This window comes from Hippoglossus stenolepis, chromosome 9, assembly GCF_022539355.2.
Source record: "Hippoglossus stenolepis isolate QCI-W04-F060 chromosome 9, HSTE1.2, whole genome shotgun sequence".
Classification (NCBI taxonomy): Eukaryota; Metazoa; Chordata; class Actinopteri; order Pleuronectiformes; family Pleuronectidae; genus Hippoglossus; species Hippoglossus stenolepis.
Genome location: NC_061491.1, coordinates 15,179,411 through 15,202,621, shown reverse-complemented (window position 1 = coordinate 15,202,621; position 23,211 = coordinate 15,179,411). Strand labels below are relative to the sequence as shown.

The 23,211-nt window shown below is 40.2% G+C and overlaps 2 protein-coding genes across 3 annotated transcripts; one reads left to right on the top strand and one right to left on the bottom strand.

The window, feature by feature from the left end:
• Positions 1-84: 84 nt before the first annotated feature.
• On the bottom strand, positions 85-11,720 carry si:dkey-98f17.5 (uncharacterized protein LOC569123 homolog). Its single transcript, XM_035166087.2, has 13 exons — positions 11,553-11,720; positions 8,788-8,899; positions 8,307-8,400; positions 7,422-7,476; positions 4,400-4,540; positions 4,153-4,313; positions 3,967-4,065; positions 3,180-3,325; positions 2,843-3,014; positions 2,591-2,703; positions 1,863-1,950; positions 1,455-1,515; positions 85-1,325 (listed from the first exon to the last, which is right to left on the bottom strand). Exons 1-12 carry the CDS (start codon positions 11,662-11,664, stop codon positions 1,462-1,464), a joined length of 1,347 nt encoding a protein of 448 aa, XP_035021978.1. The 5' UTR covers positions 11,665-11,720; the 3' UTR covers positions 85-1,325; positions 1,455-1,461.
• Positions 11,721-13,871: 2,151 nt separating this feature from the next.
• Positions 13,872-21,201, top strand: slc2a11b (solute carrier family 2 member 11b). Of its 2 annotated transcripts, XM_035164957.2 has the most exons (14): positions 13,883-13,954; positions 15,432-15,569; positions 16,556-16,874; positions 16,968-17,066; positions 17,505-17,665; positions 17,759-17,883; positions 17,970-18,099; positions 18,248-18,396; positions 19,129-19,316; positions 19,439-19,549; positions 20,000-20,101; positions 20,191-20,266; positions 20,366-20,493; positions 20,938-21,201. In XM_035164957.2, exons 3-14 carry the CDS (start codon positions 16,803-16,805, stop codon positions 21,130-21,132), a joined length of 1,536 nt encoding a protein of 511 aa, XP_035020848.1. In that variant the 5' UTR covers positions 13,883-13,954; positions 15,432-15,569; positions 16,556-16,802; the 3' UTR covers positions 21,133-21,201. The 2 variants fall into 2 exon arrangements, with proteins under 2 accessions (XP_035020849.2, XP_035020848.1); XM_035164958.2 differs by lacking the exons at positions 15,432-15,569; positions 16,556-16,874 and having other exon boundaries at positions 13,872-13,954.
• Positions 21,202-23,211: the final 2,010 nt, after the last annotated feature.

The window sequence follows — 23,211 nt, the reverse complement described above, 5'->3', positions numbered from 1 at the left end:
CTTCCAACAATAACCATTCAGTGCTTTTTACAATCATTATGTGTTTTTGACTTTATTAACCACAAAAAAAAGAAGAGTCCCGAGTAAAAGTATAAAATGTTTAATCGCTTTTAAGGGAGTTACAATGAGTTTGCATATTTCTTTATTTGAGTCTTGTTAATGAAATAAAGTTCCTAAACAAGCCAAAGGAGTTCAGGTTTCTGACAATGAAAATATGTTTTCTAGAAAATTACACAATATATAGATTTAAGCACAAATTTCACAAATTTGTAAATTCAAAAACTTATAAAACATGAATTCCCTAAAGAGGAGGACACCTGGGACACCTGGCATCTAACACACACACAATACAAACGGACAGAGTTCTCAATAATATTCCAAACAACCAGTTGAGATGTTTCTGCATTTTTGGGGTAAAAGGTGGGGGGGCACTGATCCAACCTTTCCTCTACTGATACCTCAAATCAGGGTCTCAGCCAATGCAGCTTATTTATCCTAGTTTACAATCTGGCAGTCAAACATCAGTGGATGAATGTAACTGGTAATTAAAACACTAACTATTCTAGTTAAAACTCTGGATAAGTCACAGCATTAAAAGACTTGGACAATACCTGCAATATTGGATCAGTAAAAAAAAAAAGCTCCTTAAAAGCACCTTGAGTTGAATAAATATTTCTACAAACACTGGACTAAAGGCATTACATGCTGTTTTTGGACAACATGAGGGATTCATTAATACAACTAGGAGACAGACATCAGTGCAGAGACTAACTGTTTACACGTTGTAGTTTTACTGTACTAATCACACAACAAAACTGTAGAACACATTCTTTGGAGGCAGGAGGAAGTTTGCAGCTGTAAATCTCATTGACTGCATCAAAATTATGTAAAACAATGTCCAACTATAATGCAACTATAAAGTGAGTGTTATCACAGCATTGGTTATTGCAGTTATTGCCAACAGTCAGAATGAAAACACATTTTTGTATGTTGACAGACGACACGACAGGACAGACATCAGGACGGTGCAGTGAGATTTGTGGACCGTGATGAGAACAACACAATGATGATTGTTGTTAATAGCACCTGCAAGTTGAAGAAATTAAAAAATGAAAATGAGAAAAAGTCCATTTGTAAACACTCCACTTCTCTCTAACTTAATTTATGCTCGAAAAAATATCTATTCACATTATGTTAAACAACTACAATCACAGTTTCCCCTTGAACTCAATGACGGAGGCACTTTTTCATTTTGAATCAGATCTTGAGATGACGACGACGACGACGGCGATGATCTCGTCTGCATCAGAGGTTCCACCGGCCGACTGAGGAAACAGAAAATACTGATCATTAGAGAAAAAAATGAACAAATTACACTTTGATGAGTCATTTTCCACAAAAAAAACTTGTAGCAATATGTCAACAAATCGATGTACCAAGTGTCTTCAGCCTACCTGGGGGTCAGAGGTCATATTCTTCTGCACACTGCTGGAGGTACCATTCATACAATTTACCCTGTGGAGCGAAATGAACTGTGTGAGATTCACAATTCTGATGTAAACCAACTCTGACATTTGTTTATACAAGTGTTAATAGTAAGCAGTTACATTTTAGTTCTGGGTCTTTAATAGAAAACAATAAAACAATAAGAATAATCCTTACAATTTCAATAGGGCCTCCCACCGTCGGTGCTCGGGCCCTAATAAACTGAGCTTAGAGCTGATGCTTAAAGCTCAATAGAGCTCAGTGAGGGTCACTACTAAAGACACTTTCTGCATTACATTCAGTAATATTAAAATATCTATTACTTCGGTGTTAATGTTTGTATAATCCACATGATTAAAATCGAATAAGGACTTAACCTTCTTGGTTTTGACAATATCCTGGATATAATCGTTGTACTCAGTCATCACCCTCTTCTCCTTCTTCGTCAGAGTCTTATTCCGTTGGCTGAGGATGAAGAACATGAGAACAACGTTCAATCACAATTTCAATAGTCACTTCCTCTATGTGTGTGGTTAGAAATGTGTGAGTATGTTTGATTTGTGTACCTTCTTGACATTTAGACATTTCTCTGAGGGGCAAGGTTATTTAAGTTAATGGTTTTAGTTGAAGTTACGTTTGTGTATTCAACATCAACATTAAACATCAAGATGCTGTCTTTAAATATGTTGTTATGAATACATAAAAAGGTAGAAAATAATCTCATTTGAGAGACTGAATCCAATAAACTTAAATGGCAGTGGCACCATTAAAATCCATCCTGGGAGATCTGATCACAAGTGGTCGGCTTTAAGTTTGTCTGTTCACAGCTGACATTAAAACTCGTCCTGAATGTGTCTCCTGTGACCAGTTGTGATCGGATCCCACTTCCCCGCTCTGCATGCAAATAAACTCGTACGTCAGCTGTATTCATGAAGATGAAATGATGTTATTTCAACCCAGTCTGAGTTTAAAGATGTGTGTGTTTGTGTGTGTGTAGATACCAGGTCTGAACGGGGTCAAAGTAATGATACAAAATCAAGTAAACAATTAACAGATGAATTGTTTCAACCCTTCATGTGTGTTTGTGTGTGTATCACATTCTTACCCTGCAAAATACTTTGCTAGGAAAAGCAGGAGGTAACAAAAAGCCCCAAAAATGATGACAAACAAGACTTGTCCGTCCTCTGGTAACCAGTCCCATAAATATATCACAACTCCCTGTGAGGCACATGTTAAACAGGCTGTCAGAAAATGCAATATCACAGGTAATGAGTACAAAAATTGTTTTGCTGCAATGTTATCTGTTTATCTATCAGCTGTCACGCTCTTCAAATGCAAAAATGTTCCTTGGACTTACTGTGAAGACAGTGAGGGTCCGAGCTGGGCCTTCACCCAACAGCTCCCCCAGCTGCTCTGTGGGGAAGGTGCTCACAATGAAACTGAGGATGAACAGGAAAGGAAGGAAAACGCCCAGAGCCCCACACAGGAAGGAGCGAAGACGCACACGTTTGCTGTGAGTCACATCAGCCCTGCACGTTCACACAGAGAAACAGGGTTTAAAATATCACGTTTACTGCACTGTATGATATAATATATCCTCCATACTCATGATATAGTTTGTGTGCCCATTTTGCATGAGAGTAAATTAGCTTTAGCAGGTATGATGCCGTGCTGTAAGTCAAAAGATGTCAAACCTGTCCTGGGCTAGTCTGCTGCTGATGGTGGAACAAATAAGGTCACAGTCTTTCTCCAGCTGGTCCAGAGTCTTCTGAACGGCCTGGTTGATGGTTTTCTCGATGGTCAGACAAACCCCGTCGATCTGGTTCACACACCTGCTCGGCTAAACAACGCCAAGGCTCATAAGTGCGTCGGTTTGAGAGTGAACACACAAAACATCTCGTGCATCTCAAAGAGCGAAGGCCTGGAAACTACCATGAATAATCCTGAGGGGATCGTGACTGACAGCCATACAGTATAAACTGACGTGAGGACACACTCTAACATGCGGAGCAGAGCTTTGTGGCTGTAGATCACAAAATGGTGCAGCAATAACTCAGGCCCGGGGCTACTGTTGTCAAAGGTGGCCGATCAGAGGGCATGGTTTACAGCCCCTGTTCACCCTGAGAGTGGATAAGACTCTCAGGCCTCCTTCTGCAAAATTAATCATCCTGTTCCTGGCCATCAAGGGCCACAAGGAAACCTGGGGGTGGAGAATTTACATTCAAGGATAATCAATGACTGCTCAAGCCCCAGGATGGAGGAGAGCTTTAATTCCACACCCAAGACCTGTGATCTGAGGGAAACACTGCTAAATACGACAGGAAACAGCTCGACAAAGACGCTCCAAGGTGGGAAAACACTACAGTATGTAAATCATCTCAGTATTAGATGGTTAATCAGTTTGTAAAACTAGAGGAAGCAAGAAGATCCCAAATGGAATTACTTCTGTAAAATAACTAGTATAAAAAACAGTGTATTTACCCTCTGTGGGTTGGGGATATAAATGGTTGGCATATCAAAACCACATTTGTTGAGACCTGGACAGCGACACAGCTCCTGGACAATCTGCATCATCACCCTCTGCCGAAAGAAGAAAAGAAAACATTGCAAGTTTACCTTTCACTGAGTCAAATCAATCATAAGATGCCATATATGGAGTGAACTTACCTGTCTATCTGTTTCCTTCCCAGCTTCATCTGCCTTACTCAGGTAGAACAACACCTTGTCTCCACATTTCTCACTTAGCTTCTCCACGATGTTGAGCGTGCGCTTGCACAGCGCCTGGCCCATCGGGTCGAAGAACACAAATATCAAGTCTGCCTGTTCTCCTGCACGGAAAAGAAACAAGTCAGTCACCAGAGATACCCGACAGCTCAGCACTGGAGTGACAAACGTTGGCACTGTCAAACCATACCCAACCAGGTGATGGCGTTGTTGACGTTGAAAGGGTAGACCATGTCTCCATCCACCAGACCCGGAGTGTCCACAAACGTCAAGAGGCTGAACTTCTTCTGCTTGGAGGTGGAGATCTCAGCCGACAGGTAGTCCATGACACCTGGAATATACAGATGCCGTGTGTGCACGAGCGCTTCCACAGAAACGTAGATGCTAAATGAAAAGCTTGAGTCCCTGTAGAGAAGGTGTCACCTCTAATGACTTTATTATCATGAGCTACTAGAAGCCGCAGTACAGTCAATACTTGGAGACCTGAGGGAGACGCAGTGGCATCAAAGATCAAGAACTTTTTCTGATTTCAGCTTTGAGGGATTTATGCCTTTATAATCAAACTTCAACAAAATGCATGTGAACTGTGAACATGCACGAGTCTTAATCAATTGTTTTTGTGAAAAGCACCTGCAGCGGCCACACCCTCGCAACTTCAACTTCAATATTAACACAGGAACACGTTTGACACGTCTTGGATTTATCACCGTGCCCTATGCGGAGAGATGTGTTGTCATGGTTACACACAACAGCTCTTCAACTGGCAGCTTTAGTGTGGGGTGAGGGACATAAAGCTAGCCAGTGAAGAACGACTGTGAGGCAACGCACTGAAAGGCTATGACACTCCACCACACGTGAGCCCGAACCCCCCCACAGGCTCCGTGCACCAGGACAGCATCGCTATATGGACATACCACCATTATTGACTAAATAAATATTAATATAAATAAGTCCCATCCTCCCTCTACACACACATACATACACATACATGCACACACACACAGGCCCGAGATAACACTGAAGCTGTTTCATAGGAAGAGGCAGGTGTCAACAGCCAGCACAAATCACATCCTTGTGCTGCAGCGAGCGGGTCCACTGCTGCTGGAGCACATTAGCATTCCCTTGTGTTTCTCTTACACCAGCGTGGCCACGATATCAATACGTCTTCCTGCTATCACATCTCTTTAAAGTGCAATCCCATTCTCTATCAACATATTGAGACATCTCTGTTACGTGCAACATGGCTAAAAGCCGTTAAGACATTATATCTATGCAGACTTCATGGAGAAGCTCTATGGTTTGTACTACAGTTAGTCACGATTCTTCAAAACATACACATGCCCATGTTTGCATTGCTAAAGAGACAGAAAATAGCAACTTTGAAATCCTGCTCCAGAATAACTGCATCAAGCAGCCTTGACTCGGACAAATTCAGCCACTTTGACTGAACTGATTCCCCAGAGTCTCCTGAAAGCTGCAAAGGAAACGGGAGCGATACTCGCCCATTGGGTGCTAAGTTCCCCAAGTGACTGTAACTGAGAAGGCTACACAAGAGATCCTGTGCACGGGGAAAAGGGCAAAGGCTGCAATAACACTCTGTCGACCACAACTTAAAAAGAACTTGTCGGATTAAACAGATGAAAGACAGGAGAGAAAAGATGCAGAAGACAGCTAAAAGAGACAGGTTGATAAGATACAAAAACAATAAGACACAGTTAGACATCCGGTAAAGCAACATTAACAAGTATTTCCAGTGAGACCAAAGTGTGTGACAAGCAGCTGCTCCCACGTAAGGATATATATCGCTTTTCTGATGAGTCATCCTCAGCCGCTGTGACACCTCAACAACTGCCCGAGTCATGGTGTATATATTTCCAGATGCGGAGATGAGAGTGAAAGAAAAGGACTCCAGTGTTTCAGCAGCAGCAGATTGAAGGTGCTGCGAGGCTCGGGCCTGCAGAGCTGAGCTGTGGCTGCTGGAGTCTGGGCTGTGCCGTCTCTAATGGCCGTGACATTTCTCAGAAGCTCCTCCTGACTCCACTGCACTGCCGTCGATGGGGCGTGTGACTCACGCGCCATACCGTGAGCGCTCCGGTCCGCACCCAGTGAACCCTCACTCTCTCTATACGCTCACTGTCAAGCCACACACATACATTACTGTCTCCCCCTCCCTCACCACCCCCCCCACACACACACACACTGATGCTCCCACTCAGGCAGCAGGCACACCCAGGCTTTCTGCACGACCACCTCAGCATCCACAGGATCCTGACGCACGGAGAGCTGAGAGCAATTCTCTTAAAAAACAATATGCCACTAAACACGGCTCTTTTATGTGAGAGTAATCTGGGCTCACAGATCTCAGAAGCAACTGGCACGAACCTGATTAGAGGCGAACAGGGGGCCTGCTTTATAAACCAAAACTTCATACGTCAGGACTGTGACTCAGTGTTGAGTCATCGAGGTGAAGTGCCTCAACACGACCTCAAATCACAAAAGACAAGCCTGACCTGAAAACCATGAAACCCATAAATAACACATCATGAGCAGCACACGGCGCTAAACAGCCACAACAGCTGCTGATGTTATAGATTAAATCAGCATTTTATATTGAGTTAGCTTTATTTACAATAGCAAAAGCACTCAAAGGAACAACCCTGTGTCTGCAGCTCGTAATTACATTCATCTCCTGTCCACTAGCCCAGTGCTTCTGCAGCATCTCCTGCTGTAAGAGCAAATCTGAACACTTGGCCGTCTCTTCATCCTCTGAACTCTTTCATCATGATGCCAACAGAAGACAAGTATCAATAGAAAAAACACAAGCATATGCATTTATTTAGTGATTGCATTCATTAGAGGTTGTACTCAAGATAATGAGACTGTGGCGTGCAGTGTGGGGCTGATTTTATTATTGTAATAAAAGGTTTGAATAGGGAGGGAGATACAGTAGCACTAGATTTAGTGAATAAAGCTAAACTGTTGTACTATGTGAGATCTTTAGACATGTTTCTGTTGTGTGATGCATCATATTAGGAAATCTGCGTTCATACAGCATCAATACAGGAATAGGAATATGGAGTACAGGATAAGTAGCTACAGTACAGTAGCTAGGCCTGGCTTTGCTCTTGGCAGCAATCCCACTGCATGTGAAGTACGATCGCTGCGAATAGCGTGAGCCGTGCGCTGATGCTAAAAGAAGAAGAAAGTCTTACCTTTGAACTCAAGAAGCGGTCGAAAGTGCGGGTAGAGATGTAGCGTTGCATTTCCCTGCGAGAGAGGAATACAAGACAATGTGAGAAAGACAAATACTACTCTGCAGTTTTGTTTCCTGAGCTCCCAAGCCTCTAAAACGGAGTCCTCCCTTCCTTCAGTACTTGGTCTTGTTCTGCAGCTCAGTACACCTGCTATAAGCTCTTCCTGTACATAGAAGATAATCTTTCCACTCTGCAGTCCTGCACTGCAAATATATTATTCATCTTCATCACCTTCACCACAGCAGGATATGAACAGAGAGACAGAGGAGGGAGAGGATGAGAGCGGATAGAGAGACAACTCTCTTCTCTCGAGCCTGTTTATATGCTCCAAAGACGCCTCTGTGTGCGGGGGTGTGTGTGAGCGGGGTGTGTGTGTGTGGTGTGAGTGTGTGTGTGTGTGTGTGTGTGTGTGTGTGTGTGTGTGTGTGTGTGTGTGTGTGTGTGTGTGTGTGTGTGCGTGCGTGCGTGTACACAACAAAGCATCTCACTGGAGCAGCATACAGAATGAGAAATCACCACCGACTGAGGGAGTGCCTTCACTTCACTACACCCTGACACTGGGCCTATCGCTTCATCGACCTTTATGGCTGACTGCAGCTTCTGTCCCCGTTACTGGAGTTAAACATTCAAACCTGACAGAACCTGTCTGAATATGAATTACTGTTAATCTACAAACACTGATCACATATCCAGGCAATCAAATTGAACATGCCAGGTAAAATCAAGGTTCTGTTTTCCAGCATTAGTTGGTACGGCTTCATAGAGCTTTTTATCAGATCCTACACACACTGAATACTAAGTCCTTACGCAACGGTGCTGGACATGTTTTCATGCTATTCTTACCGTCAGCGATTCTCTTTTGCGACCGCTTGTGATGAAGGTGAAGCCCTGCGTTTCAATGGCAACGCCTGTTTTCTGGATGTGCTCTTCAACATACCTGAAATGACAGCAATCAGGTGTCGGGTGTGATTAACATTCCAAACCAGGCTTCATCTTTAATATTGCGTTTATAAGTCAGCAGCTTAGGATGATAAAAAGCAAAGTATCAAAAAACTTACGTTTAAGAGACTCAAACGATACAGGGTTTTTCCTTGATAACTGACCATCGCTAATCCAATTGTGTTCAATTCATTTTCTGTCTCTCAACTAATCCATTGTCTAATACTTAAAGCACTCATTCCAATAAACTAGGCTGGTGCCTGTGTAAACTCTAAAACACAACCTGCACAACTTCAGGCCAAAAACACCCACAGACCAAGAAATCTCAATCAAGCATAGGTCATAGTGTGATGGTGCCGAGCCCATTAAAAATAGGATGTATTACCAATTAATGAAGGAGCTCTTCCCTGCTGAGTGGTTTCCCATTATCATCACAATGATCTTCTTTCTGGGAGGCAGGAGGCGCACTCCGAGGCTGCTGGCTATCTTCACCAGGCCTGGAAACACACAAACACACACACACACACACACATATAACAAGGCATATTGCAATAACTGTAACACTTTAATCATTTAAGATTATTTCAGGAGAAACTCAATAATTTGGTGAAATATACATGACAATTCAAGAAATCGTTCAACAATATATTTCCAATAAATTACTTGTAGTTTTGATTACTTGTAATATATTACAGTTGCTTTTCAGAATTTGTCTACAAGCAAGCAAAGAATTTAATATTCAATACAGTGCATGGGGAATAAAGTCTCTAATAGAAGTATTTATGTGGGATAAAAATCAAGAATTATTCTTTCAAAGAAACAAAGTTGGGCTAAAATAATTGTTAAAAGTTTTGCATATATATTGTTATTATAATGAAATAAATTCTTGAAGAAAATTGTGCACTTATTGTAAGTCGCTTTGGATAAAAGCGTCAGCTAAATATTTGATTTTTTTCATTATCAAGCATGATTGTAAACTGAGTATTTTTTAATTTTGTACTTTTCGGACAAAACATTGCACTGGGCATATGTTTTATATTTCATAGACTATAACAATCAGTTGATTAATCAAAAAATATTCTGCAGATTAATCGATAATAAAAATAAAAAAAGATAGGTGCAGCTCTTAAACTAATTTATATATTTGGTTAATTACCAAATTACTTAGTTCAGCTCTATGAAACTTACAAGGGAACGATTCAGAAATTACAAACCCATAAAATGAAGAGTTAAAGGGTGGAAGAAGTAAAGCTCAGGTGTGAAAGTTCAAATTTACTTCCTGCTCTTATTTAGTCTGTTTAACAATCTCTTATAATAATCTGTTGTTACTGAAGTGAAGCAGCTCTACTCCTCATGAGAGATGCCTGTTTATTTTACAGCAGAGATATAATAACTATTAGACTGTAATAACTATAAAAGGACGCGTGACTACACACAGAGTGATCCAGTGAACTGCACAGTATCAAGGATCGACTGTTCAGGAACAGAGCCAGAGGCCCGAGGCTTGGGCGGGGTCCAACTGCTGCAACCTCTGTTTAACTGTTGACTTTTTGTTTTTTTCTACAGAAAGATACAAAACTCAAAATGACAAAACAGACACACAAGCTGTCAGCAAGGAGACGCAAATACATCTCCCACAAAGAAGAGACACAAAGACCACCGCAAACTCATGACAACTACACACACAAACCAGTACAAACATGCACATAATGAGCAAAAAAAAACAACACAAACACTCTAAATTACTACAAAGACACAATTAAAACAGCGTAAAAGAGACTCAAAATAACAAAACTAGAGATTGAAAAAGAAAACAGCCGACAGTCAAAGGGATTTTGCTGTTGGGTTGGAGGGGGAGTGGGGGTGGGGCTGGGTAATATTGCCAAAAGATAAAAGCTTTCATATACATTTTTAGCATGAGATTGCAGATGGCCGCCCACTCTGAGTCTGGTTCTGTAAGAGGATTCTTCCAGTTAATGAGAGAGTTTTGATCTTCACAGTCGCCAAAGTGCTGCTCATTGTGGGAAGTGTTTCTCTATAATTTTTAAGGTTGTGCGAACACTTTACTGATCTGAGGTAGAATATGCATAAGCAATACATTGGTATTTTACTTTTGTTATATTGCTATTGATGAAAAATATATTGCAATAATTATTGTTATCGTTTTGTCACCCAGTCATCGGCCTTTTATTACCTTCATGAAAGAGGTTATGTTTTCATCTGCTACTCAACCAATTTCCACGAAATTTAGTAGAGGGGCGGGCCTGACCCAGAGAAGAATCAGGGGGAGGATCCAGGACATTTTATATACTTTCTTTTTCTAGCGGTGTGAGATAGGATGTTTTTCAACATTTTTATTGATTTCTCAGAGAATACTTCATGGATCTTGATGGGAAAAAAAGTCAGGCATGACTGATATTTATGAGTGTGTGAACTTCGGTGAAGATCAACATAAAAATCTGTATCTAGGTGATTTAAGTGTAGTTTCATAAGGGTATATGTTATATGTTGTATATATATGTTGGGTCCTGAGTGATATAGTTGTTTGAGATCAGACAGGGGCTTTCCGTCTTATTATCCCTCCATGGACCATACACTGTGGTTATTATTTAGTAATACCTGTAAAAACAGGACCTAACATCAATCATTCGTCTGGTCCAGACACTGAATGGTTTATAATAACAATAGTAATAATACCAATAATAATAATAATAATAATACCAATAATAATAATAACAATGATAATAATAATAGCGTTATATTTGTGTCGTGTTTGAAAGTAAAGCATTGATACATAAAGGGGAGAGAGAGCAGCCACACCACCACCGTGTTTCAATGTCATGTGAGTGACACTGACAGGCAGCTGCTGCTCTCACACACACACACACACACACACACACACACACACACACACACACACACACACACACACACACACACACACACACACACACACACACACACACACACACACACACACACACACACACACTATACGAGCAGCTTCTCTCCTGCAGCACAAACTTCAGCCTGAGCCCCTCCGGTCTCTAAAGTTATATAACAGCACAACCAGGTGTGCTTCTGCTTCACGGTCCTGACTCGGACTAACTCGGGCGTTGACTCGGGTTAAACCCGGGTTGTGTTATTTACCGTGGTCGCTGTCCACATACAGACTGTGGCATTCCTTCAGGATCCTCTCACTGGGTGTGGTGATCGCGGACTCCAGCGGGTTGGCCACGCACCGGTTCTTTCTGGACGGCATGATCCACCGTGCCACCACACACCACCTCAGCTGTTCCCTCTCACACCAGGGGAAGAGTTTCACTGCTGCACAAAGGCTCCACCGTGCGGATGAAGCGCCCCCGTGCGGTCACCATCTGCCAGGACACCAACTGTCAGACTGGCCAGGATCATCAGCAGTGGTTTTTCAGTGTGTAAGATTTAGGTGAAGGGGATCTATTGGCAGATATTGAATGTAAAATAATCCTAGTGATGTTTTCACTAGTGTGTTTCATCAAAATTGTAAAAAATATGTGTTTTCTTTCCCCTACAATCAGCCCTTTATATTCAAATAATTTCTATTTACCTCGGGAGAGGGTCCTCTCTACGGGGGCCGCCATGTTTTTTACAGTAGCCCAAATTGGACAAACTAAACACCTTTTGAGTTTATATGACAACTTTCACGTTTGGAAGGGGGGGTGAGGTGAGGGGTATTTAGCTGCAACATGCAACTTCAGAAGTCACTAAATTCTACACACTGAACCTTTAATCACGAACACAGTGTTTGTCTGATTTTTAAGATAGACCTGACAGTTGGGTACACAACACATGCTTGCTTCGGTTTCAGCAACACAAAATATATATGTACATGTAATTGAAATACATAAAGTCACTGTTTTAGGTATAATTATGTTTTGGACTGTGCTGAAGTAGAAGTAAATGTATAAGGTAGAGACATTGAAATACCAAAGTGAAGTATTCTTGGGTGAATGTATTTAATTACTTCCAACATTAAATTATCGCCATGTTTTACACAGGAATCCTGAAAACTGCTCGATGACATCTGTAAGAGCCATTTTGTTATTGTTTTGTTAAACATATGTGTTATGAATATCAATGTGCCCAGTTCACATGGAACACCAAAAATTATGATAATAATACATTTTACTCATATAGCACCTTTCAAAACACATTTACAAAGCTGCTCTGCAAGTTAAAAATTATTTAAAAAATGAAGATAAGCAGAGATTAAGGTTATTTTAGTAAGAAGAGTGGCCTTTGAGTGATCACACAATGGATAATAACACACAAAACACTTTTTTCTGAAGTCTCACACAAATCATTTATAAAGTCAATGCAATCCTTTTCTGGGAGACCATTAAAAGTATATCTTTCAGCTTTTGTTAGTGTGAATAACGTCCAAACATTATGCTCTCTATTATAAATACCAGTATAACAAGACAAAATGCTACTAACTATAAACAACATATATATTAATATCACTATCCTCTTCCCTGAGATCATCAGCTGAATGGATGATAACGTCAGACACACTCTCTGCTGACTAAGTTTACAGACCTACTTTTGTCTGTGATTTCTGTTTGTTATCACATCCAAAATAGTTTTATTTGGATGGAGCGCTGCTTGCTGTGAATCACACTGTGTGACCAGAACTATTGCCACAAGTTATTTTTCTTTTCTTTTCCTTTGTCTGCTTTCAGCGGAGAAGCTTCAGGGTCCGTGTTGCAGCTGATCCAATCCCAAAACTCAAACAGAACTCTTCATTGTTGAGCAAATATCAAGTTTCTTTCACTTTAAGGATCAAAAGACCAAATAACAAATTCTTAGAGGCTCTTACGGGATTAAAAGGTTTTTTTTTGCAGAAAGCTATGCAACTCTTTGGGTCATGTGTGCAGAACCGCATGAACTGAAAATGAAAATCCTTGTAGTAGTTATGGGCTGATGTCAGTTTTTCAACCCTTGTAACTGAATAATGTCACAGACGTCCGTTATAAAGAATAAGAGATTGATTTTCTTTTTACACTTTCTACTGATGAGAAAATAAACACATCTTTCTAAAATGGGCTATAGCCTGTTGTAGCAGTTTCTTTTCCTGCAGCCAAAATATGTTAAAGAACTATTTTAACTTACTGATCATACCATTTATACAGTTGTATAAATTCTGCTATACTCTAGTAGCCTGCAGTGATCTGCAGATGGCACATGAATTAAACACATTAAAAACTAGTTTATATCCACTTAATCCTTAATTGAAGTAAACTAATTATTTATGTTTAAAATAATAATAATCTTTAAGCATGTGTGGGCATATAAAGGGTACAGCAGTTCAATTGAGTGTCCTCTCTTCACCTTCAGATATCAGATAACGTTACCTCAGGCCGAGCAATGTGCTTTAAGGAGTTAATGAGTCTCCCCCTTGGAGCTGAAATCATAAGCTGCACCTCACAATCGGCTCGGATGGTTTATTCACACAACATTTCACGGCAGCCTCACAAATGAATTTCACGGAGGAAACTGCGCCAAAGAAAGAGGTACGTTCAAAATTCAGCTTCTGACTGTGTTTGCCTGCTGAATAAGGTTTCAATCGAAAGCTTTCAGGCTTTATTTTGGGGATCGAGAAATAGGTCAACACCATCAATGTTTTTGGATACAATGAAAGCAGCAGTAGAAGTTATGCATTTCTTATGAAAATAAATGTAAAGATAAAATCTTTTCTATCTGTGTATCCAAAGTCCTCATTTTATAGACTGTGATAAGGAAATGTAAGTGCAGCAGTTTGTTGTAAAGGCAGGTGGCTATTAAATATCAACAAAAATAGATTGCATGAGGTTTTATTTTAATATAGATTTTTGTTTCATTTATATATTGGTGGTGATTATTTTAAATAAAATGTAATCTGTGCACACAGTAATGAGCATTTCATGTAGTTTGACTGTTTGCATATCTCATTTCAATCAATTACCTTTTTAATGGTGCTGATATGGTGAAGCTGTAACTGCTGCAGTTTTCACTAAATACTCTGGGGGAGGCAGTGCATCACATGTTCACTGCTCCTGAGGTTATACAGCACTTAGTTATTGCTGTGCCTAAAATCTTGAAAGAAAAAAGAAAGAAAGACCTATGAACATAAGCAACTGTCTGAAGTGGTCTGGTCTAATGTCTGGTACAGGAACTTTGTATTCAGAAAATTAATCAGACTTTTTTTATGTTGCAACTTTATGCTAAAATTTAAATTGTTCTGCACTTATATCAAAAAGGAATTATTAATCAGATCCTTTATAACATTTGAAATTTAGACTGGGCGCCTCATATTTTCTCTTGGTCATCTTTGAGAAGATTTTACACAGTCTGCCTCAATTGATTGATCTTCTGTCATATGTCTATATATTTGCATTACAAGAAAGAAAGCTACATAAGATTTTTGTTGCGTTAAAGGAAGAAAATAGTGTCCTTCAAAATTCTTACATGGAAAAGAACAATCGGGCTACAACCCGTCCAAACTGATGATCATGAGATAAACCAGAGCTGACCAAGAACCTGATGGTCACTGTGGCTGAGCTCCGGTGTGGAGATGGGAAACATTTCAAGAGCAACAATCGTCATGGCAACACTCTGTAAATAGTGATCTAAGCTTTGTGGCAAAGGGGACAAGTGGAAGCCGCCTCTCAGTGAGAGACATGGAAATATCTAAAAGACTCTGAGGACCAAGTTTCTGTACTGATGAAAAACAGTTTGGCCTCAATTCTACAAGTCATGTCAGGAGGGGACCAGACATGACTCTTAGAATCAACGTGTTGGTTGGTTGTGGACGTTTCTCCCATCTCCACACGGGATCTCTGGAGCTTAGTTATGAAAATGGACAAACCCTGATCTCATATTTTCAGCTTCTATTCTGGGACTGTGATCTGTGACCAATCTGACAAACTGAGTGACCTACTGTGTGTCTGATACCCTCCTCTTCTTTTCCACTACCCCCCCACCCCTCTGCTCTCTCCTCTCGTGTCTTAGCCACAAATCAAATCAAATCAACAAGGAGCAATATCCTCTGCCTTTAACCGTCGACTAGGGTGAAGAATAACTGAGGAAAAGAAACAGAGACCTCAGGGAGAGTAACAACTGTGTATCTCTCTCCCTGGATGGACAGAGGTACAATATGTTGCGTATAAGAGTACATCAAGAAAATTATAATATTTACAACATAAATGAAGACAATACAAATGGAGAGATGTATCAAAATTATAATATTAAACGGATGCAGCCAACATTTCCAGACGAAATCGAACTACATCTTTCATTCTTTGATGTGATGATTAGATCATAAATACATTTTATACCTAGACTTATGCAACAAACCAACCAGGATCAGATTCTACAAAAGTAGATCAATAATGAACTCCTCTGTTCCGGGGGCTCGTGACTCCTGACAGTCACACAACACAGCATCATGGCAGGATGCAGCTACAGGCCAAAATTCAACAGATGATTATCAATCACCCTTATGTAAATTGTTATTTACAACACCAGTGTGACCACTGATAACATCTATCCTGCATAACACCATCTCACCTCAACCCTTCTCCTTATCTGCTCTCTCTCTGTCTCGCTCACACAAGCGTGCACATACCAAGTTGATCAGCTGATGGATTCACACACAGAGAACCTAAAACCTTAAACCTTCTTGCATATCAACAATAACTTTTTAATGCATGACCGGAATAATGACAGATACAGATCTCTCTCAATTCGTTTTCCAATTTTCATAAATATATAGATGTAAACATACATACATACATACATACATACATACATACATACATGACATACATACATTAAGTACACACATACTGCACATACAGTATATATGTATCCATTCACACACACACACACACATATACATACACACACACACACACACACATATGTTTTAGAATATATGCAAATATATATATATCCAAACAGAGGACGCATATGGAGAGAGTGAAAACAGTGTGAAGGATGTAATGAAGGAATCTGTAGCTTCCTCTTCCTCCTCCTCCTCCTCCTCCTCCTCCTCCTCCCTCAGCTGTCTGTGATCCTCTCATCCAGGCTGCATGCAACTTTTTTCCTTTCTTCTCTTGAAATGGTGTTTCGAGAATGCTGCGAATGGTTCTGCGAATGTGGCGCAGCTGAGCTCGGCCGTGAAATCCCGATGAAACGTGGAGCGGCCTCACGGAGCCGATTCTCCACACCCCGCGTCCTCATAATCACAAGCGACCCGCGCTGCTAATGCGCAGCTCCAACTCATCCCGCCGTCACTTCGAACCTCCCCGGTGGTGACAGGACAGGCTGTAGGCTGCAGGATATCCGGGAAAAGGAAAGACAGAAATATAAAATAACAAAATGCCAAAGGAATACCTGGATGAATACCAACCACTGCTTATTAAAGGAAGCAAAGATAAAAAGCAACCAAAGGTACGTGGAGATAAAGAGAAAGAAGAGATGCTGATTTCTCTCCATGGTTTAAAAACGAGTTGTATTTTCTTGTCTTGATTTTTCTGTTTGCAGCTTCCAAACAAATCCCTGCTGCTGGCTGCTTGTGCTGCTTGCATAGGAGGAACCTTTCAGTATGGATATAATATATCCATCATCAATGCACCCACAGTGGTAAGAACCCCGCTGCCTCTACTATGTCTGCATTATATTGTAGTTTTTATTCTTTTTATTATGTTTTGAATGAGATGCAGCTTCAGCAAAACCTAAACGATGCTTCACAACACCGTGGTAATTATCCTACTGTCGACATAGTATTTAAGTTTTAATACGCACAAGTTATGATGATGTTATGAATGAGATGTAGATAGAAGATGCTTCACAACACAGTGGGAAAGTACACAGCATTACGAGTGGGGACATTTTTGTGCTCATGTGACAAAACCGACTAATCTCAGTCAGCTGTTATTACTAAATCACATTTTTCCATCACTAATATACACTTCATCTCCACTGGAGCAGTGTCTGATGCACAAGGATATCTTTGTTATTTTTGATTTCTCCTGCTGAACAGCTACTTTGTGTTGTTTTTTTTCCCCCTTTCATCTCCAGTATGTGCAAAATTTCATCAACCAAACCTGGAGGGAGCGTTACCAAGACGACATATCACCCGATGGTCTCACCCTGCTCTGGTCCGTCATCGTGTCTATATTCACGTTAGGAGGATTCCTAGGGGCAACAATTGGTGGGACACTGTCTGTGAAGCTGGGGAGGTATGGATAAACAAATATATATATATACTGAAAAAAATATTGTTTTACATTCTTCTGTGTTAAAGATTTATGACTGTGGTGTGGTTTTGCCAGGAAAGGGACACTGTTGGTCAATAACATATTTGCCTTAGCAGCTGCTCTGCTGATGGGTCTGAGTTACCCCACAGGATTATTTGAATTACTCATAATCGGACGTCTTCTCACTGGAATAAATGCGGGTGAGTGATTCAGAAGCACATGTGAAGGCTTCACTTATGAAAGCTAAAGTTAAAGCGTTGCATGAAATCTTGGTTTATTTTCACAGGCATTGGCATTTGTGTTCAACCTCTATATTTGGGGGAAATTGCTCCAACTGCATTTCGTGGAACCATGGGAATGGGAACCTCCATTTTCATCACTGGTGGGATCTTGACTGGACAAATCATTGGCCTCAAGTAAATCTGGACACACTGCCTAAACCTAACCCTAACCCTGACCCTGGACACCCTGACCTAGTTTATTAAATATTAACGTGAACCATCAGAATTTGTCTACATTGGATCTAAAAGGGAGTTGATCAGATATCTCTGGTTGATTTTACAGAGAGCTCCTGGGCAGAGAGGAGTACTGGCCCATCCTACTCAGCACCACATGTATCCCAGCCATCATGCAGCTCCTGATCCTGCCCTGGTTCCCAGAGAGCCCACGCTACTTGCTCATCGACAAAGGAGACACAGAAGGGTGCAAAAAAGGTGAACGTGCACTGTGACTTCTGCGCTGTTTTGCCCCATTTCAAAACTCGTGTGATTCTATCTTTGTCGTGCAAAGATTGATTTAGTGCACGTGACAGTGCAGTTAAAAAGGCTGAGGACGCCCTTTGTGTAGAATTACCAGAGGCAGAGACGTTCGTCCTCATGGCTGTGAGTGCAGGCATGTGATCACGTTCTTTAAATGCTGCGTTGATGTGAAAAGGAACAGATTTGACACTGAAAAGCTTTTCATGTGGCTCTCAAAAACCTGCCTCAGAGCCTGACCAGAGGAGAAGAGTGAGAGATCACAACACAGTGTGTGTCATGTGTTGTTTTAAAAAAAAAGGCATAGAGGTAATGACGTCTGATCTACTGAGTGAGCCACATGGCTTTCATAGTACTGCCATACAAGCTAGAAGCCAGTCAGATTTACTTTTAGCTTCAGCCTACCCTCAGGTTCAGCTTTTAACGTTTTTGCGATTAAAAGGCTGAAACACCTGAAGATGCCAAGGCACAATTGAAGATTAATATTATTATTTTCATTATAATGAAACGGAGCTCAACTGTTCCTGGTCTCTCTCTCTGGCCCTTAAAATTGAACTGAATTGAAAACCTTTTATTTTAGTTCATTCATCTTTTGCCATGGATTTTTTTTTGTGTGAAGCCCTGTGTAACCTTGTTTAGATAAGTGCTATACAAACAAAGTTGTTATTATTATCATTTTACTCTCGGCAGCCCTCAAGCAACTGCACGGGGGTGCGCGCTGTGATGGCGAGCTGGAGGATATCGAGAAGGAGAAGAGTAATTTAGCAGGTTTCCAGGCCAAGAAGCCCTGGGAGCTCTTTGCCGATCGCAGCGTGCGCTGGCAGCTTCTCACCGTCATGCTGCTCAATGCTGTGCAACAGCTGAACGGCATCAATGCTGTATGTACTTGCTGATATGTCTCCTGCTGTCTTTCACAATGTTGATGCTATTTCCTTCATTTGAAAACTTGAACTTCAGTTTTGTATTTGTAATTCGGTTTCGTTGTCCATGTATCCTGTAGATTTACTTCTATGCAGACTACGTGTTCAAACAATCTGGTATTCCCGCTGATAAGATACCATATGTGACCGTCGGTACGGGTGCCTGTGAATGCATCACTGCTTTAACTTGTGTAAGTATGAGTTTGACATTATTACGCTGAAATGTTCACACGACTCTGATGAATAAGGATAGAGGCACAATCAGAAAAAAAAAACTATCAATATATAATAAAACCTTCATGTGTTGGATTAATTATTGGAAAGTGAAATAGATTAAAACTCAATAAATTATAACTTTATTGTTGACCAAAGTGGAAACTGTCGTATATAACAATAAGAACAGCACCAGAACTTATCACACAAGGACTATGGCAAAAGGAAACTGGTAAAACATCTAACACAGTTACGAGGTTTTCAAAAGTATGAATGAAATCACTGAAACAGACGTTGAGTTCAAATACTGGGCAGCAGGATGTGACAGAACTAAACTGAGAACATCCCATGAAAAGGTCAGAGTGAAAACTCAAATGAAATGTTAACTGGCATGCTGTCGGTCTTGTGACGTGCTGTGTGTCTCACAGGGTTTGCTCGTTGAAAGCCTGGGAAGGAAATTGCTCATTACAGGAGGATACACACTGATGAGTATCTGCTGCATTTTATTCACACTGACGCTCACTTTTCAGGTGATTTATCCCGAAATGGTATAAACACACATTTAATTTATTTCCATATAGTTTGTATTCATTCATTTTCGTGATTTCCTTTCTATCAGAATGCCAGCCCAATCTTTCCGTACTTGAGCATGGCGTGTGTTTTTGCTTTCATCCTGAGTTTTGGCTTAGGACCAGGTAAGTGGCTGAAGTCGTCACTTTCTCTTCCACACATGCTGTTGCACAATGGTTGTAAGTAAGAAGTGTTTTTCTTTTGATGTTTCTTCCTCTGTGAAGGTGGCGTAACTAACATCTTGACCACTGAACTATTCACACAAACCTCGCGCCCCGCAGCGTACATGATCGCAGGGTCCGTGAACTGGCTCAGCTTCTTCTTCATCGGCATGGTCTTTCCTTTTATCGTGGTAGGTTTCCAAAAATGAATGACAATATATCTTCTTTATCTCCTGCACAGACTGGTACTCAATGGAGTGCCGACCTCCGCCAAGGCCCAACAGTCTCCCTACTTAGAATTAGTAGCTCACGGTTTTAATTTAGATCTGCACCAAATTGCACACACTCATAAATACCAGTCCCATTGTTTTTCATCAAGATCCATGAATCATTCTCTGAGATATAAATTAAAATGTTGAAAAACACCTCAAAATCCTGGATCCGCCCCTGTTTTGGATCCACACTCAAATTTAACAGGTTCATCTTTGGCATGTACTGCGTCCCTCCACTGAGTTTCATAGTAATCTGTCCAGTAGTTTTCAAAACAACATACAAACAAACATAACAAGATAACTTCCTTGGTGGAGGAAGTTAAAAAGCAAGAGGTCGAGTCACTTTTTGTTTTATTTGCACAGATCGGGCTGCAGCAGTACTGTTTCCTGGTGTTCTTGGTAGTCTGCACCTTGGTGGCAATATACATTGTCCTGGTCGTCCCTGAAACCAAGAACAAAACCTTCCTTGAGATCCAGAGGGAGTTCCAGTCCTCCAACCACAGAAAGGCCAGCAGAGCTGATGGTGCTGGAACGACACTGTTATCAACTTCTATATGAAACCTAACCCCTGACTCAGCGGTTGAACAATCAAAGCTTTTTTTCCAATAAAGATCCACTTAAGAAAAACTGTGATTATGTCATGGAGTTTTTACAATTACAGCTGTTGATGTTTCAACCTTTCAGTCTGGGATGTGACCTCAAGAACAAAGGCTCCATTGAAGAGTTTGTCACGGAGAAAGGCCACACACAAACATAATGCATGTTTTTACAGAGGGTGGTGAGAGCATTTGAGTTTATTGTATGTCTAACTATTGTAAGATGCCCTAAATATGATTATCAAATACACAAAACATTATTCAGGTGGAAAACTACTTCATAAAAGTACAGAAAAAGCTGTTTGAATCATCTTTCTTGATGTGAATTAGATTTTCTTTCAGGGTTAAATGGATTCAAATCAAATTTAACTGGAATAACCTCCTGATTGTACCATAACAGCATAACTATGCTTCTGTGTCTTTTTTACCAGTTACAAAAAACATGACAATGTTTCTTTAAAAAAAATCAAAATCAGTCCAATAAATTGTTTTGTTGTCCAATTGCTTTTGCTAAAAAATAGAAGCAATAAAAGGTGGGTGGTCGATTTGTTTCACGAATCCTACAGAGCACTGGTTGTGAATACTTTGGCTCAACCTTCAAAATCCTATAATAGGCTTACATGTAAAATGAAGCACGGTAGCCAGTTGAGATCAGATTAGATTTTGAAATTTAGTTGGAATTCAGTTTCTTTCCAATTGACAGCACAACTTCATCTAATGAAATCTGTGGCGTGTGATGAGCACAATTCACAAAAAATTTGATTCGAACTTCCGATCTGGCTCGTAAGCGCTTGTAGTCTTAGTAATGTGCTTCGGGGGCTTCATTCATACATTAATGAGACATAACTCCTGATTTTAATGCCATGCTTAACTTAGCAGGAAATATGTAGACAGCCAGGTGCAACAAGTAGTCATGAGCACTTAACTTGCATAGCCGGATTAACCTGTGAGGGGAAACCGGGCACAAATTCACCCTGGGACCCATTCACAACATCCATTCCATATACACTGTTGAAGATTGTTGCTCCTGAGATTTGTTTAGAATTAAAATGTTTGATTATGAAATGTATCTTATATTTTAATGTGTGGCTGCACTGTATATTTTATAGTTATTCACTTTTATCTGCTTTCTCTGTTTCTTTTTATAATCCTATGTTTAGTGTCTTTGAGTATTTTTTATAATGCTATACAAATAAAATTGACTTATTGTTATTATAAATGATTGAATAAGGTTGTGGATTACTTTGGTCTTGAAGTTTACACAAAATCATCATGTCCATTCCTTTCTTAGTTAAACTGGCAATACTGCAAGAAAAAATATCCTCCATTAAAAGTAAATGTGTGCTTTAAGCATGTCACTGAATTATTATTAGCTAAATGTTTTTATATGGTATTTGCGTTGAACCTTTGAGCAAGGCAACACAAAGTGCTTTAATTCACGGACTCTAAAGTAACAGTGGTCTAATGCAATTACCATGAAAACAAACTGGCCTCTGTGACTGTTAACAATATAACTGAATTATTTTGACGGGTGCTTTTATATGTGAGTACAACTTCACAGTCGTAGCTGGTTGAGGTGGAGCCGACTCTAACTATTGTATGTGCTGTTGGATAAGGTAATCAAAAACAATGCATCATGATTACGAGCTAACAATGTGTAAAATTGTAAGAAGTAAGAAGTATGAAGTAAGAAGTATGTTAAATAATTTGATGATGCAATTTTCTCCAATGAATTGAAGTGCAGTTTAGAGAAAGGATAAAAGAGTATTTATACTCAAGTAAAAGTATCTCAAATGTGTAGACCACTTAAATTATAGAAGTACTAACACAAGTAAGAACATTTTATTCAATATTGATAGAGGACAACATATAGTAATCAACATAACAACTTAAAAATAAGCATAAGAAAAGTTAATAGAGTTATTTTTTTTTTTATATTTGAGTTGTCCAGTGGCAATGTACCTCTTAAGTATTGATTGGAATATCAATACAGTTTAAGACTGCATAATTCCGAGGGAAGGTATTATAGTTAAATTTAGAT